This window comes from Strix uralensis, chromosome 9 (assembly GCF_047716275.1).
Source record: "Strix uralensis isolate ZFMK-TIS-50842 chromosome 9, bStrUra1, whole genome shotgun sequence".
Classification (NCBI taxonomy): domain Eukaryota; kingdom Metazoa; phylum Chordata; class Aves; order Strigiformes; family Strigidae; genus Strix; species Strix uralensis.
Window position 1 is genome coordinate 22,673,018 of NC_133980.1, and position 17,750 is coordinate 22,690,767.

The window sequence follows — 17,750 nt, forward strand, 5'->3', positions numbered from 1 at the left end:
GATGCTTCTGGAAAAGTGTATTAAACTGGACTTTGCATTCTGCATTGATCTGTCTTTTACTTAAATCTGACAAATGAGGTGGTGTTCTATAGATCCTCTGCATGAATAAGAGGAAAATGTAATTCAGGAATTGGAGTACTTTTATTTTAGCAGATTTTTTTAAAGGAATTAGGAATACCTGAGGTATTTTCTGGTCACTAATTTAGCATTGCTATTTGAAGAAGCTGAAGTAATTCCAGTAGCTTTCTTTGTTCTGGACACCTGTGGGGTATCAGCACTTCCTAATCTGAAGAGCCTGTACTTTTGATAGTCCAGTCTGGTCTGAATGTTCAACATTGATATTACTTTTTTAAGAGTAATTTTTATACAGCAATGGATTCCATTTTATAAGTGACTATCCTCAATGAAAAATATCCTCAATTGCAAAAAATTCTATTCCATTTCAGTACATTTTATGTTAAACCTTCTAATTTCCTTCCCTTCTTCCCCCCAGGTGAAATACTTAGCTTGTTCTTTCTCCCTTCCCACCCCCTTGCCCCCTCCCCTGCAAAATGTCAACCTGATAAAATGTGTGAGGTCTGATAAATAAGCACATCCTCATTTCCCTCTGGCTGACTCTGTCTTCATCCAGTACTTCATTTCAATTAAGGATTAGCTAAGTGGATTTAACAGCAGCTTTTTGTTTATATAAGCTGTAGAGAATCATGTTTCATGACACATCCAGTATACTTAACTGAGTTCAGATTCCATTTTAGAAATTACACCCATGAAGCAAGCACTTTATCATTTTTATAATAAAGAAAAACATGTTTGCACAGCTAATGAGGTTAATGTTCTGTTCATGAAAACTTGCATGTTCATTTTTTGTCTGGTATAGGGGTGTCTAAGTTTAAAAAACCTGAGTTACAACCTTAAATGTGAGGTTTAACGTGCTTAAAATAAGGTTTTTTAGCTTTAATGGGTGAAAACAAACATTTTTCGTAATATATTGCATTGACACTCTGACTTTTATGTCCAGCTTTGTTTTGATACCAGCTCACAGACTTTAAAAATTTTTTGTAGTGTATTCAGAGAAAAAAAATCTGTGTCTATTCCTGATACAGAATTAAGGAAGCAACATGTATATCCCAGCCTCACAGATGTTCTGGCATTTAAAATATAAATATTTACAACTTGTAAATATTGATAACTTGTGGTTATACTTTATATCTTAAATGCTAGAGTAATAAGTGTGCTGTTTGGTTAAAAAGAAAAGCTACATACTTGCTAGTTCTCTTGAAATTGTGATGCTATTGAAATGAGTGTAGGTCCATTAGAACAAATTTGATCTGCTATTAAAGAAATACAGAATCACTGCCATATTTCTAATCATCTATCCTTCCCCTCACTAATTGTCGGTTGGAGCTGTTGTGGAAGAAAATTGTAGAGTATGATTTTTTTTAAGAATTTTTTTTCTTTTCCATTCCTAGAATGGTCTCACCTCTCAGCAAGAGTTATTCCTTAAGCAGTTTTTGTACTGAGGAACTAAGACTTTGAACAAAGATCATCTTGACTTAGTGTAGTTAATGGCACTGCTCTTCAGGGTATCAACACATAAAATGTAACCTAACTTGGATTTTGTTCTAATTTTAGAGCGATATATTTTGCTGCTTACTCGAACTGCAAGGAGAAGATGAACAATATTTTCAATCCAGATTCTACCCAGGTACACATGATTTCAGCTGGTGTGGCAGGTAAGGATCTGTAACTTTCTAGCTTCATTCTAGAGTCATATCTACAAATGAGAGGTAGCAATAAATGGAAAAAACAAACCAGGAAATTATCAGTGATTGAATGCTTTTTGTAGCAGTTTACCTTCTTTGGCCTCTCATTAAACAAGCTATCTGGAGAATATGTGCATGAAACTTTACACTCAGTGTTAATGAAGATCTTTAACTGTGTGTGTGAATAGTCTTTTCTAGGAAAGCTTGCATGCCTACTTTTCCAACTGTAAATTTGTGAAATGTAAAATGAAAACTTTCAAAACAGTAACTTTTTGCTTTGCAAGTTATAAACATTGTTTGCACTGAATTCTAGTTTAATGCTTCTTAATCTGGTTTTTATAATATCACTTTCTGTTACAGCTTTGTGTATCTGACTTATTTTTGTCTTTCTGAAATATGTCTGCAGATATTTTTATAAATTACATGTAACACTTCTCCTCCTTTGTTCAAACACCTGTCTGTGAACTTTGCTCTATCACTAAAATGGCCCAGAAGAGCAGATTTCTGTAGTTTTCATATATTTTCATCTCTGGAAATAATTTCCTATTTTATATCTGCAGTGTAACTTTGTTATATGTCAGCAGCTACCAATATTTGTTGCTTGATTTGTATGTTCTGTGCTTTGGGATCATTAACAAGGGGAGTTAAAGGCAACTGAGCTGAGTTACGGTCATGGACTTGTGCTGGGGAGACCAAAACTTGGGCTGGGAACACTTTACCTATTGTTGTCTGTCTTCCCTACACAAAAACAAATTTTCAAAAGTTTTTTTTCTGTATAGGCCATAGACACTTCACAGATGAATTGTGACAATTTTATGGTAGACTGAAGTTTCTAATTCCTGTCAAATTTCATAACCAGTGTATATTATGTGAGTACTAGCAATCTGGAATGGACTGCCCAAGGTGATATCAGAATAATGAATAGGATTAGTTTTTCTATTTAATACTTGCTAATAATCTGACACAAAGAAATTGTTACATAGCATAGAAAACTTAAGTGACATTAGCTTTATACTTAAATAACACACTAATGCTCATCCCTAGCACATGAGAAATGTGAAGGCAGTTTTTAATCTTAAGAGATGTAAGGAGAGCTGTTTTGTCTTAAATGGGGGAAATAGTGCTCAGATGATGCAGTATTTTTTATCACCTGGAAACGTGCTTTTTGTTTGTGGATGAACAGCATGGGGAATGGGATGGAAGGGGATTTCATGAGAAGTTCATCCTAATCAGTTAATTGCTTCAAGGAAAATGAATTGTCTTTAGCTCTTTGTCAAGGGGATAAAACATGTCTTGAAATTTGGGGCAGAGGGAAGTATGGGTAATAGAAACAAGTCTCTCTTCAGTTGAAGACAACTTGTGTAACTCATGCAGTGCTGCAGACAAAGGTTCAGTGTTCCTTATCTTTGGAAGTTACTGCCCTCATTCTGTAATGAAAAGAACATCCAAGTGCTTACAGATACACTGTAGTTAGCCAAGGAGTTCTGCGTCTGCATATTAACTTGCTTCCCTTCCAGAAGGTTAGTATTAAGCATTTGTACCTATGACTGCAGGAGACTGGGGTAAATGTATTTGAGCCTTAATTCCTGTTCGCCTTTTTTTACATTTGTATACAGGTTTTAATATTGAACAACTTTTGTAGCTGTTACCTTTCTCAAACTTAATTAGTTCTGCAGTTGTATTTCTGAACCATGTAGCCAATGAAACTGACTGCCCAGTGTGGGTTCACCCTACAGGTCGCAACTTTCTTGGCACTGTTTATTACAGACATCCTCTGGAAGACCTTTAGGAGAAGGGTCTTTGACAAACAGTTTCTCAATACTCAGTACTGGCGATATTCTGATTTATATGAAAAGGACTGCAGTTAAAGTTAACAGTGCTTTCTTGGGAATGTGCTAACCTTGTTTTTGTAATTCTAATATATTTCAGAAAATGCACTTAAACCAGCTATTAACAGTTTTACCTGCAAGGTTTGTATTGCTATATGATGCAAATCAGCTTAAAGAAATGGCAAAACAGGGCCAGGATTAAATGTGAGCTCTTAATGGGTGACTGAAACAGGTTAACACAGAAGATCACCATAATATTTGCTTTGGAACACAAGATTTCAAAATTGGCAAGGTGGATAAACAGTTCTAATAAATAGCAAAAAATAATCAGTATTGGTTTTTTCTTTTGCAGCTGCCATTGGTTTCAGTAAGGAATTGAGTAACTCAGTCTTAAATGAGGAGGTTTTTTTTGTTTGGATATGACCTTTCTATTGCGTAAAGGCTTCTAATACCTAACAAACATGAGGTGGTGTTTGTACTTAAAGCTTTTCCTGTAGGTTGCTAAATACAACAATGATCCAAAAATACAATGTAAAAAAATCTGTAACTTGCTGTTTTATGGAAGTACTATAAGTAGTGAACTTTAGTCAGCTTTAAATACTGTTTACTTGTAACATATGTTAATACATAAATATCTCGGGCTAGACGAATGCCACTGTTAAATAAGGATTATTTTATGCATATGGCATTTTTGGGAGTGAGAAGCTGACGTATGGTATTTTAAGCACTTTTATTTGTTTTGAGGCCTGATTCTTCCTTCTCAAGGTAAAACATATTTTTGGTTTTATTAAGATTCTTTTAGTAAGTTTTGTTTTATCCCAAGGAGGATGAATTATGCATATATTAGTAACTGATGCCTTATGCAATTAGAAATTAATGTTTTTCTCTTGCTGTGTGCTAGCTTTCAGCATATAATTCATGTCACCTCATACCTAAAATACCTGTGTATTGACATGGAGAAATACTTAGCAATCTTTTTTGCTTACTACTTGGCATACCACGTTTCTCTTTTTGCAGACTTGGACAGTGAATATATCTGAAGCATACTACAAGAATGAGAGTGTTTGCTTGTGTGAAGATAGTTTATCTCTGTACACTTGAAGTTAGGCTAAATTCTCAGATTCACTATAATATCTGCCTTCTCATTGCACTTACTCAACCTTTTTTGCCACAGAATAAAAACTGTAGAGAACTGAATGAGATACTTGGTTCCTGTGTGGCTTTCTGATTTGCCTTTTTAATAATTCATAGCCTCATTCAGACAACATGGTTGCAAATCTGCTGCAAAACTACTTTGCCTTGCAAAACTATTGCTGTTCTTGCTAGAACTCTACTGGCAAACCAACCTAAATGTAGATTTTTTTTAATTATTTTTTTTAAATGGGACCACTTTATTACTTACAGCAATACCATACTTTTCGAACTTTTTAGCAGTATGTGCACAGTTACTTAATAACAAATAAAATGCATATTTAGTTCATTACTGCTATTAGAAAATTTGGTTTTATAAGGTATCTATCTTGCTTTTTCAGTCCTAAGACAAGGTTAGCGTTTTTGAATGATATTTGGGAGGGAGTGGGGAAGGAGGAGGTATATAGGTAAGTATTTGGAAATATAAAATTGAACTGCTGCAAATGAGCAGAAATTTCAGTACTCAGTGCATTTTACACAATTATTTTAATATCTGTGGCCTGTTCTGATTATTTTTCTTTCTTTTTTTCCTAAACTTTTACCTGAAAACAGTTAGATCTCACAATAACTAATACACAAATCCTTCCAATGGGATTCGATTTGTACACATGTGTCTGATGAGGTCACTGCTTGTTGTTATGATACAGAAAAGCCTGTGTCTATTTTAGGCATTTACTGTACATTTCTCCCGTGAAAAGAGTGAGATCGTGTCATCTCATGCTCCCCATCCGCAGGTCACTTCCTGCAGAAATATGGACTAACTTAAACCTCGTGAGTACTGAACTGAGCGTCTCTTGCAGCCTCTAGTGTAAGAACCACACATTGGGTTTGTAATATCTATTAAATAAACAAAATAAGGGGAATTAACTTTCATTATCTTGAACTCAGATGATGTGCGTTGTGCAAAGACATCACTCTCCTTGACTCTGTTAAGAGTTACTTTTTTCTGTGCAGTTCAGGGAAAGGTGGAACATGCCTTTCACTGATAGCTGCTACTTTACTTAGCTCTTGCTAATTGAAAGTCCCTACTGGGTTAAACAAGGCCTTTTGGGTTTTTTCAGTGTCCCAGAGCTGCCTTTAAAATGCTGCAGCTGATATTCTGTGTTGTCACTGTTATTTCAAAGACCTCTTTTCTTTTTCTTTTTTAATATGTATATAATCTCCTTTCTGTCTCTTTGTTTTCTGTTTTGGTTTGGTTTTATTTTACTACTTTGGATTTTTGATTCAGCATTCCATATTCACATGTGTCTGTATCAATTACATTGGCTTATAGCTTAAAAAAACCCCTAACCTTTAAAATATGATGCATAATAGGAATACCTGGGATCTTACCTGTCAGTAGCTGGTATAGCTGAAAAAGTAGATTGAGATAATTCTGTCTGAAACTGGGAAACAATTTCATAGAAAACAATAAAACATAAAAAAGTACAGGAGTTTCTGGTATTGCCAAATTGATCTACACTTCTACTGAATCTGGAATCTTTCCTGAGGTTACAGCATATTTGATAAGCATTGTAAGGCATTATAAAATTCACTGAACAACTAAAAAGGAAAAAAAGGAAACAATCAATAAAACTTCATAATAGTTGTTGAAAGCCCCCCACCTTTATTTTTTAACAAGTGCTTTTGCTACAGATTTTCTGCATTTAAAAATAAAAGCTTATCTTAGCAAAGATACCAAATGGTATGTTTCATGTTTTGGAGTGCTTTCCTTGGTGTCAGCATCACTCAACTCTTAATTTATTTTCCTTCTTCCACTAACTTTATTTACTACATTACCTGTAAGAATTGAGCTGTAGTTGCTTAATCTTGAAACCTGAATTAGCGAAGGCTCTTTGATTTGAAAACTTTGGTTTGAACTGTCATGCAATTTAGGCTTATGGCAGCCTTAGGGAAAAAAATTGGCTATGTTGCTAAGTGTCTGATCCTACTGTTAGGGGTGCTCCACTTAAATAATGTTTAGAGCAACCCAGGGAGTGCAAGTTTGGACAGAATAGTCTGCGTCCTGTGCCAACCACCTTTCCCTGGCAATTTCCTATATGCTCTTCCCAGCCTGCCTAGAAGTATCAGACTGCTGCTGTGGATGAATACAGTCACTGCTGCCACTCAGACACTGCCTCTAATCTCACCTACATGTTGCCTGTTCCAGATTTAGGATCTACAGAGACGGTTTTTCTGGGTTGAATAGGAAGGAGAAAGGGCTGAGCAGAGAATGCTCTAACGTACAGTCTAGCACTAACAAAATTCCAAAGCATGCAACTTAAATAGGAATGCAAAAGATTTTTTTGTCTTGTTCACTTATAATTAAGAACTGGGAGAGTCTTAAGAACTAATTTGGGTTTTTAGGGAGAAGTCTTTCCTAGAAAATGTGTTGGTATGGGAAGTTAGTAATTTTTTCCCCACTTTATTTCAAAGCCTTTGTTGCAGTCCTGTGCATTCCTAGTGCCCTTCACTGCACTATAGATATGGAAAGATTCTGATTAGAAGTAAAAGAAAATTTAAAGCTTTCTTAGTGCTAGTATAAAGAAATAAAAAATACAAGAATGATGTTTCAGTTTAGTTCAACCCAGAATCAAGCGCTGTTGGAATCTGTGGTGTTTGTGGCATTAAGTGACAGGTCAGAGGGCTCTGGCTAGTCAAACTACAGAACCTTTTCTGCAAGGTGCAGTATGTTTTAAAAACATCCCTTGCCTGCTTATGGCAGAGTAGTTCCCTGATGCTTTGAGTTTTTACGTAATCTACGTAGGTGAAATACAGATTTAAAACACTTTTGGCTTCTTAAGATTTCACTCCATCATATGAAGGGCTATATATGTGCATAGACATACAAAAATTGAGTAGTGTATCAAAAAAAGTCAACCCCAAACATTTATTATTTACTACAGGAAGTTATTTAGTTAACAGGCTTGAATCAGTTTTAAAAAACCTACTTAATCAAAAGATTAAACCGAAATCTCCAGCATGGTTTTGCTATTTTGGCACAGGAATATAGCTAAGTCTTAGTAGCTGTTAAGTCTTGTAGTTTGTCTTTAGAACTGTAACTGAAAATCATAACGACCTGTTTAAGATTTGGGGATGGGGGTAGAACAAGCCTTAAAACAGTTAAGATCCTCTGGCATTTCTCTGAGTATTGCAGTCATTTATGTGTGCAATGTAAACCTAGATTGTGATTGAACAGAAGTAACACGTATGCCAGCAGTTCTGCTAAATATATATATGTAAGCTGTTAATGATCTCCATAAACAAGCTTATCAATAGCCTGTTCGTTGTACAAGTACTGTGCACCAGATATGCACTGAACAAGGTAACTCTTTGTTGCTTTCCCACAACCCCAGTCCATTCCCTTGCAGGAGGGCAGCATGTCTTTGTAGTGATATTCAAGTGTGTCACTTAGATAGCAAGTGTCTAAATTGATCATCTCTTGCCTGGCCATGTTCCAGCTCTTCCCTTTTCCTCTTCTTTCCTGCAGACATGACACCTCATTAATGGTGCATGTGTGGTATTACCACTCTAGATGGTTTTTTATTTTACCTTTTTTTCTGAGCTGCCTTTCACTCTGCTCTTTTTCTCTCCACGGTTGTGCAGAAGTAAGAGTGAGTCTTACTTCTTTTCTTGTTTCTTTTTTTTTAAATTTGTTTCCTCTTCTCTTTTTCTTCCTTTTCTTTTTCTTTAGTGAACTGAAAATCAAAACTTTAACCCTTAGCCCTTATGCAAGCCTGAATAGTTGCTGTCTGTCTGGATAGTTTGAAGTCATACTATTTACTTATCAGTTTAAACACTCATATGCTTGTAAAAGTATTCCTAGGCCAACCAACAATCTCTGCTTTGAATACTAAAGAAAACATTAGCACTCAAATTTAACAGCTCTTTATAGTTCAGTATTAAAAGGTCTCATAACTTACAGTAATACATGCCTTTTAACTGCACCAAAAGTAGTATTTACTCAGTCTGCATGCTTTTAAACTCGGATTGTATTTCAGGTAGCAAATTAAATTGACACAATGTTTTATACTATCTCAAATTGCTATAGCTGTATCTGCAATGTACTCTTATTGACATGTTTGCCAAATTGGCTAATATGAGCCTAGCTAGCTTTGCTCTGTGGTGTCAAAACAGGGTTGGTATCAATAGATAGGCAGAGAAATGTACACAATTGGGCTTATTTTATATGGGGTGTTTCTTGCTAAGAATCAAACCTGCTCAATATTAATGTAAAATTTAAAAATAAGCTAAATGTTTATTGGCTGTATGGATTCATAAAACATCAGTAAAGGGTTACAATGGGTACTTTCTAAAAATCAGTATAGTCCGAGTTTTTGCATCCACTGTACCTTACTGTGTGCATTTCGAACTTAGATGCAGTTGCTCTTGCGATACTATCACATCTAACTTTTCTTTTTAAATGTTTTAGGTTTTACTGCGATCACAACAACTAATCCCATTTGGCTAGTAAAGACACGATTACAGCTTGATGCAAGGTATAGTGACAATGGGAAATCTCACTGCTGTGACAAGATTTTGCTTAAATATTATGAATCTGTTCTGCATCCCAAAATTGAATGATTCTTTAAATATCCAACTTTTGAATTAGAAAGCTGATGCTGATGAAGTTACACTACCATTTTTCTCTATTTTAATCTCTATGTTCTGAGGCATGCTTGAGAGAAACTATAGTAGACTGGCCAGCAAATTTGGAATGAATTACAAGGTTAATGGTCTCATTAAAATAATGTTTTACCAACCACATGCTTACATTTTCCTTCAGCAATACATTCTTTGTTTTCAGCTGTTGAGCTAAATGTTTCTGAAATAAGGATTTAAATATTTTAGCGAAAGTTTAGAAAAATGCCTGGAACATCTGGGTTTTAATTTTTTACATGCAAATGAGCTCTAGCCTATAAAAAGGGGAAGACTGCTTTGATGGATTGAAACACAGGAATTGTCCTAATGTGGGCTAGTCAGTAGTTGTTTAGACTTACTACAGAATCAATTACAGAAACTGTTTGTTATTACAAAACTTGTAATGAAGTAGAATTTTATGGAAAAAGAGAGGAAGAAGGACCTTTATATTCCCATATGTTTAAAGCTGTAGGGAGAGACTGATACGATGCAAGTGTCTCAGTGCAACTGTCTTGTTCATTTTATAGATAGTCTTACTGGAAACTTAGCATGCAATATAAAATTCTTTCTTCAGCCACCCTAAATACATCAATGAGCCACATATTCCTATTTTGGAGATCTGTTGGACTTTCCATGTTCAGTACAAATTCGCAGTTTTCCTCTTAGCAGGCAAATTGTCAGCTGCAAGGTGACTATAGTAAATATATCTCAGAACTAGTTTTACTGTGAGTGGTTTTTTTGTGATGCCATTGTATGATTGGGGTGATGATTCCGTGACTATTTCCAAGGGGTTTTTGATGCCATGTGCAACCAGGTGGCACCTTGTGCCTCTGCTTGTTTTTTACTATTTAGTTAAATTGCTTAAACTATAGGACTTTAAGGAAATTAGGGAAAATTACGGATTTCTTGTGCACATTATTTTTGTACATTATATCAAGCACACTGTTCATGTGGAAGAACTGAAGAAGGATCTTCTAACTTCGTGTAGGATACTGCAATTATGTGGGCTAGTCTAGCACATACTGCAATCCCATCCCTTCTAATTGAGTTGTTAGAGGCATAAAAATACTTGTGGGAGGGATTATCCTGGCCTGATCTTGTTTCTGTTGAAATTCTTCTCAAAAATCTATCTGATCCCAGTAAGAGCTGGAGGAGGCATGTGTTTTATTTCCAAAGTGAAATTTCTTTGGACTTCATGACAATGTTGTGCATCAGAAGAACAAACTCTTACAGCAGTCTGTGTCAGTGTACCCGTCCAGGTGTGCCAGGGACATATGGGGACTGAGGTGTCCCTGGAGCTGCAGCTGTAGGTCCAGCTGCTCTTCTCGACAGTTGTTCTTTGACTCTTCCCTTGTCTGTCAGCAAATCAGTGCCATCCCCCAGTTCACTGGGGGGTGGCAGCATCTGCCACCTAGCTTATTCAAGATTTGATTTGCAGCTGTATGTGCCCACTCTTTCTCTTGTGCTTGGTACCTTGTTTCATTGCTGTCTGACATTGAAGGTTGAAACCATCAGCACTTAAATTCTGCCATCAAGTGATGCCTCATACTACTTAAGTAATAGCTGCTGACACTGTCTTGCTTTGACGGTATTCGTATGAGTTACCACAATTCTTACAACATTATTAGCTGTTTTGTTCTGTGACTTGCTTGCTCAGGAGACCTCTGCTGGCAGAATCCATATGCTTCAAGTGCCTGCCCTTGCTGCTGCAATGAAGCATATTTTATGCAGTGTTGTAATGATTTTGCATAGCTGTGTACAGTATGCAAAGTATTTCAATTTGCACAACCGAATTCAGTAAGTAAACTAAAAATGGGAATAAGATTTTATTTACCAAATATTGTGGTGCAGTTGTGTCTAACGAGCATTTTTGTTGACATCAGCAGTGGCATAGGTGAATCAAATAATAGCTACCTGTGTTGTCAAATTGGTTGGTATGCTCTCTTTAGACATGTTGTTTGCTGATAGCTGTGATGCTGTGAGGCCTGCTGTTTGAACTCTTTAACAGCTCTAATTACTATGCTGTGGAGCTCTTTGAGGCAGAATTTAGGGACATCCACTCTTAATTTGCAGAAGAAAATGGTCATTTTTTTTCGTGAGTCACTGACAATTCATTTGGGAGTCTGTTTTCAAGCAATTCAGTCCTTTATTCCCTAAGACTTGGGGAGGCCTAGAGCTGTTCACCTTGTCTGTGATGCTTTTTGTCACCAAATTAAGTTTGGCTTGGATTCAGTGTATTACCTGTGTTTGGTGCTGAAGGCCTTTGAGACTTCAAGTTCTGTGTGTTCTTAAATGTATCTGAACTGGAGCCCCTCAGCACCAGTGTGAGATGTTTCCTAAGTCCTCTTGTCACTCAAGCAAAACTGCTTAATTATTTTCCAGTCTCAGGTTGCACCAGCTTGATATGTGTTTTGTTCTCTCCTTTTTAGGAATCGTGGAGAAAAGCGAATGAGTGCTTTTGAATGTGTTCGAAAAGTTTATCGATCAGATGGTATTAAAGGCTTTTACAGAGGAATGTCGGCATCCTACGCAGGCATATCTGAGACTGTTATTCATTTTGTTATTTATGAGAGTATTAAGAGAAAACTGCTGGAGTGTAAGACTGCCTCTGCCATGGACAATGAGGATGAATCTGCAAAAGAAGCTTCAGACTTTGTTGGAATGATGATGGCTGCTGCTACTTCCAAAACTTGTGCAACATCAATAGCATATCCCCATGGTAAGTGGGGCATGTACAGCCTGAATCGAATTGATCAAAGGGAATTTTTTCAGTGATATTTGTAGCAGACTGGCTCACTTGCTTAGGAACTCTGTCTAAAGCTTTTCACGATTCAGCGAGTCAACATGAATATAGTAATCAGAAATGGAAGTATTTTGAAGTGGATATCTAGCATGGCCTCTTCTTAGACAATGTTTATTTTTCCAAAGGATTTGCCAGGATATGGCCCAAAGTACTTAAGGAGAAAGTCCTTTTTCACTTGGAATCTCTCTGTATACTCAGCAGTTTCACATAATTTGCCAGCAAGTTCTCATCCCCCTTCTAGGAGAACAAGCTGTCTAGTTTGGTGTTCAGTTACACTTCATTTTCTTGCAAAGTATTTGTTGTATACCTTAAATTTGTTAATGGATTGAGTACTTCATTAGTGGCAACTTCCAAGATAAAACGTAAGCCCAAACAGTAGTCCTCTTCTGGATTTTAACTAAGCAGATGAACTTTCCTTGCTTAGTTAGATATCTAATACTGTCTAAAATTTGCCTCCTACACATACTTTGTTTATCTTCCTCCTTTTTTAAAGAGTACTTCTGAGACTGGTAACTTGGGGAGGGGGAAAGGTTGTGTTTTAAAGAAAAATCACTAATTGGTTTCTGGGAAAGATAATGAAAAGTGGTGAATGTAACCACATGTGGTTTTCTTTGTACAGAGGTTGTACGAACAAGACTAAGAGAAGAGGGAACAAAATACAGATCTTTCTTCCAGACACTATCTTTGCTTGTGCGAGAAGAAGGGTATGGATCCCTCTACCGAGGTTTAACTACACATCTGATCAGACAGATTCCAAACACGGCTATCATGATGTCAACCTATGAAGTGGTAGTGTACTTGCTTGATGGATAGCAGTGTGACAAGGCTTCCTAGAAGAAGATGGAAAATGGAAAGACTGGAGTGGACCATTGAATGTCAACGCCAATGTGGTGGGCAAAAGGAAAGTTATATCAGGAACATGCAGCTATGGACAAAACAGAAGGTTGATTGTGGGCAACTATGAATAATTTTGCTGCCTTATTGTATGGTCTCTTGGCAATGTGACAAATGGGAACTGCCCCTTAGGGAATGCCTTCTATACATCTCTTAATTCAAAGTTGTTGCTTTCTTTTCATCTGTTAATCTAGACAAGGCCATTCAGTCATCTTCAGAGACCTGATGGGTGAAGGAGGGTGCATAAAATATATTCTTGGGCAGCCTTATTCACTTCTCTTAGTGATTGCTCTAAACTACATACTTTTTGTTCTGTTTTACTGCACAGTAATCTGTTGGAAGAATGGGGAAGACAGTACTTTCATACCTTTCCATACCTGAAACTTCCATTCAGTTGCTCTGAAGATTCATAAAGAGACTGAGGTAGTAGTCAGTGTGTAAAGCTTTCCATATTGCTACCTCAAAACAAAATATGGCACAGGGACCCAGAACAGAGTTATTTCTTTGTTACAAAAGGTGATACTTTGTTTTTTGGTTTTGGGGGGTTTTTTTCAGTTTGAGCAGTGTTGTAGGTTAGTGAGAGAGGATCGAATTTTTTGAACTCTTCAGGTTATCAATCTGTTAATATTGGTGTATGTGGATTTCTAGTTCTGCCACATCATCGTTTTTCTTTTCTGGAACTTTCCCTAAGTAAGAGAGACCTATGAAAATTTCTGCTATATTATCAGTTCTCCTTGCCAACCTGTCCGGTCACTCACACAGCTAAGGAAGAACTTGCTGAATGCTACTTCATAGCCTTTTTAAAGATTCTTAATGTGATGAGAAATCTCAATTAGTCCCGCCTGCCATTTGTGAAGGCAAGATTCACTCAAATAGTTTCATGCTACCTAAGAACAAGCTGTATTACCTTAAAATGTCTGGTAAATCCTGACTTAGATTACCAGTATCTATGTGGGAGTACAGAGGGAGAATACATACCACCATGGCGAAGGTGACCAGAAAGCAGAAAACAGTTGAAGCTGTGATAGATCTCTTTGGTGCAGCCAGCCTTCATGTAGAATGGTGGAGAAAGTTGTAACTGAGATTTTCTTGTAAGCATTCCCCTTGATAACTGCTGTATCACTTCTTCCAACTTGAGCCTGTGTACTAAACTGCAGCTGACAGGATAACCTTGTCCTTGTCTGAATATTCAGGCATTGTTTTAGTTGTTCTATAAGCCAATTGCAAAACAGTGTATTACATTCAGCAGTGAGGCTTAGCTTATTCTGTCATAATTTACAGGTTTTTTCAAAACCATACAGCTGGAGTGTCAAAATCAGAAACTGAATGTTACAAGAAATTGTACAGCTTTTCCAAACAGATATCTTTTATCTGCACCTTGAGTACTTCTCAGTCTGCATCCATGATCCTTATGAGGAAGATGATTATTATAAATTGAGGGCAGTAACTTTCTACATATAAATGCTGCTACACTGGTGTGGACAGAACTGTGCTATCAACTCTTCCGGTGTGGTACTTCAGTACACTTAAACTGTGCATTGTGTGCAATGGCTTTATTTTATGAATGACTCCTTATGCACTTTGTGGCCTTCTTGTGGCTTATGATTTTTCTTCCTCTTACTGGTTATCTGTAGTCAAACTGTGTTCAAAACATGCAGTTTGGTTTTTAAACAAAGCATGTGGTTTGATTTCTGTGTAAGCTGTGCAGGATAAAACATTTTATGCTGTAGATCCATAGCATCTCTGCTGCAGTAGTTCTGTAGGCTGTACGTAAAAGCTTGACACTTACAGAACAACTAGTGTGGGGTTTTTTCTCATTTGCTTTCCTTTATTTTGACCCTTGTCATGTTTTCCATACTGTGTCAAAGTATTTGAGTATTTCATGTAGTTCTCTGTACTAATTACTCATCCTTTGAAAAGCCACCTATAGTATATACAGCGACCTTGAAGTGGAGGCTTAGCTGTACTGACTTCCTTCTCCTTGGAAAAATGTTACCTCACCTTTTTAAAGACAGCGTGGTCTGTGATGTGACCAAAGGTGAACTTGATTGTTTTAAAGAAGTGAGAGGGGAGTGCTTAAGTGTGTGGGCTTTTTCTAGTGATCTCTCTAGGAAAAGCTGGAGTATTCATGACTCTGACCCAAGTCTTGCTCCAAAGCCATTGTTCAGATAACTAAGTGCGGGAATAGCTACTTTAACTTTTCTTCTGTAGAAGTGGATTTACTCCTTCAGGATATCCAGATTATTTAGTCATAGCCAAAACTTCAGTTGGTAAAAACAATATTCAGCATTGGAGTTCATGAATACAATTAACATTTGGATTAGTCTGGGCTTTGAGAGCTACTCTCCTCAGTTTATTGGATATGTTCTCCCTTGGTTACATATTCATGTCCCATTAATTCACTGGGTACCATGTGTGTGCCTTGTCTGCGTGACAACTGACCCCCTGGAGTTGATAAGTAGAAAACGTTAACAAGGACAATTGAACATGGGAGACAACAGTGAAAAATAGACAATCAGCTTATTATTCTACCTTTTTAGTGGGTGTTTAAGTAATGTTTTAAACTTCAGGGGTGATCCTCTTTTTGGCTTGCTTTACATAAAACATAAACCCAATGTTTCTTGGGATTTTTGTTTTTTTTAAACTACCAGGAAGTACAAAGTTACCTCTGAAATATTTCCCAAAGATCTTTATTTATATAGTTTTCTTACAAAAACTCAAAGGAAATAAGATGCTACATTTAGTAATATCTTTAACTACAGAACTGAAAGGAGTGCATTTAAATTTTCTTGTAACATAAAGGGTCATCTTGATTTATATTTCAATGTAGTGTATTTGTCACCCCTTTCTGTGCTAGAGGCAAAGGTCTTGGATGTCTGAAAAACTCTCAGTAACTAATTAGTTTCCTTCCTAGATGAAACTTAAATGTTATTGCAAGCTGTGATTCAGCAACCAGTTAGATTTGGGAAACACTGTCAGACTGCAGTTTCCTGACCCAGTCAAAAGATGGCACTGGAGCATGCATTCATCAGAGGGAAAGGGGCTCCTCCGCCAGGGCCTGGCTAGCGCGCTCTGTTACGGTGTGCTGGTTGTCAGTGTCTGTGGCATACTGGGGGGAGCATGGCAAGGTGGCCCGAGTTTGGAAATCCATAAAAAAAACAGATTTCAGTGAATGCAGTCACATTTCTCGGCCTTTCTGTTATCCATTCGGTCCCTGTAGAGCTGTGTGAAAACAGGCAAGTTGTGTGTTGTAGAGGGTTCAGCCCAACCTTTAAACTGATAGATCCGCTGTTTCTGTCTGGATTTCTGGTCTGCTAGTCTATGTTGTTTTAAGTGGGTTTACACTAGGGATTTATGGAGTTTTATGGTTATTTTAATTGTAACTGAAACATCAACCTGTCCACTTGTATATTGACATTGCACCTACCTAGTTCCCTGTTTACATAATGCACTCCATATATTTCCTTTCTGATTGAGATGTTTGTTCCTGACAGTTTCTGCTATTCTGCTTTTGTTCTTATGACATTTGTAACATTCCTCAGCATTTTAAAAGAATGCTTCCAGAGACAAAAGATTGGAGAGCCTTTATAAATGTTGCTTCCTGTTTAAACTATTAAAATTTGGAAAACAAGCTGAACACTGAAGTGTGCCTAGGCAAATGTACTACTTTTTCAACTTTGTCTGTTAAGACTCAGTTATGTAAGTTTTTTCAGTTCTATTTAAGAGTCTGCCTACCCTGCATATGTGAACATACTTTTATGCCCTTGGAGTCATAGCTAAACACTCACAAATGACAGTTTGAGAGTACTTCAATGCTCATGTGAGGTTTGCTATTATTTTTGCATACATGTAGTTGGCTGTAAACTGTGCGTTTGTTCTGTATTTATATAGTTAACTTTTTTGTTTGGATTGCTTTAAGCTTCAAAGCAAATTAAAATGATGTGCTTCTATTCAAATGTTGCCTTCTGTGCTAAACTGTACACTATTTTTAACCTTTTAATTTTTCTATTATTGATATATACCAGTGCCTGGACAGTTGTGATTAAAAAGTAGCAATTCATTAGGAGATTCCAGTGAATCATTTTATCTTGTGCTATTTTATAGTAGCTGAAAATGATGTATCTGTATTGTACCTATAATATGTTCTTTTTGGAGGAGTTCATGGATGACTTAAACTAGTTGGATATGTTCTTGCAGTTGGATTTGAATACTGTTACCTTTGCAGAACTAAGTGTTACTGTGTCAACTGAGATTCAGTAACTAGTGATCAGAAAACTTGCGTCCATTTAAAGTGCCAGCTAGCACAAACCACTGCTGACAGAAATGGAGGGCAGTAATTCCTTAAAATGTTCAGACTTAATTGCATGTGCAGTTAAAACCAAGTCCTTGAATCTGAAACATGATTAGCTATCTTTTTCTCTTAACAGTAGGTGTTTCATCTGAAGCCTGTCCTCAGAAGTTCCTCAGAAATCATTCTGCAAATGTGTATGTAGGTTTTGGTGATTGCTATGTTTTTTCCCCTTGGTGTGTGTCCTGGAACTGATTCCTTTGCAGCCTTTAATAGGGAGCTAGGCTTGATGTCTGATTAGATTTTTTCAGCTATTCAAAAATATTTCAAAACTTGCATTAAAACAGCACATCTGTGATATT

At 36.8% G+C, this 17,750-nt stretch overlaps 1 protein-coding gene across 2 annotated transcripts in view; it reads left to right on the forward strand.

The window, feature by feature from the left end:
* SLC25A36 (solute carrier family 25 member 36) overlaps nucleotides 1-17,056 on the forward strand; it is a 33,382-nt gene extending 16,326 nt beyond the window's left edge. For both annotated transcript variants that reach the window (XM_074877723.1, XM_074877724.1), the window contains exons 4-7: nucleotides 1,633-1,733; nucleotides 9,195-9,261; nucleotides 11,833-12,122; nucleotides 12,826-17,056. In XM_074877723.1, the coding sequence (XP_074733824.1) occupies nucleotides 1,633-1,733; nucleotides 9,195-9,261; nucleotides 11,833-12,122; nucleotides 12,826-13,019 (652 nt within the window). In that variant the 3' untranslated portion in view covers nucleotides 13,020-17,056. The remainder of the gene's footprint in view (nucleotides 1-1,632; nucleotides 1,734-9,194; nucleotides 9,262-11,832; nucleotides 12,123-12,825) is intronic.
* The last annotated feature ends 694 nt before the right edge of the window (nucleotides 17,057-17,750 follow it).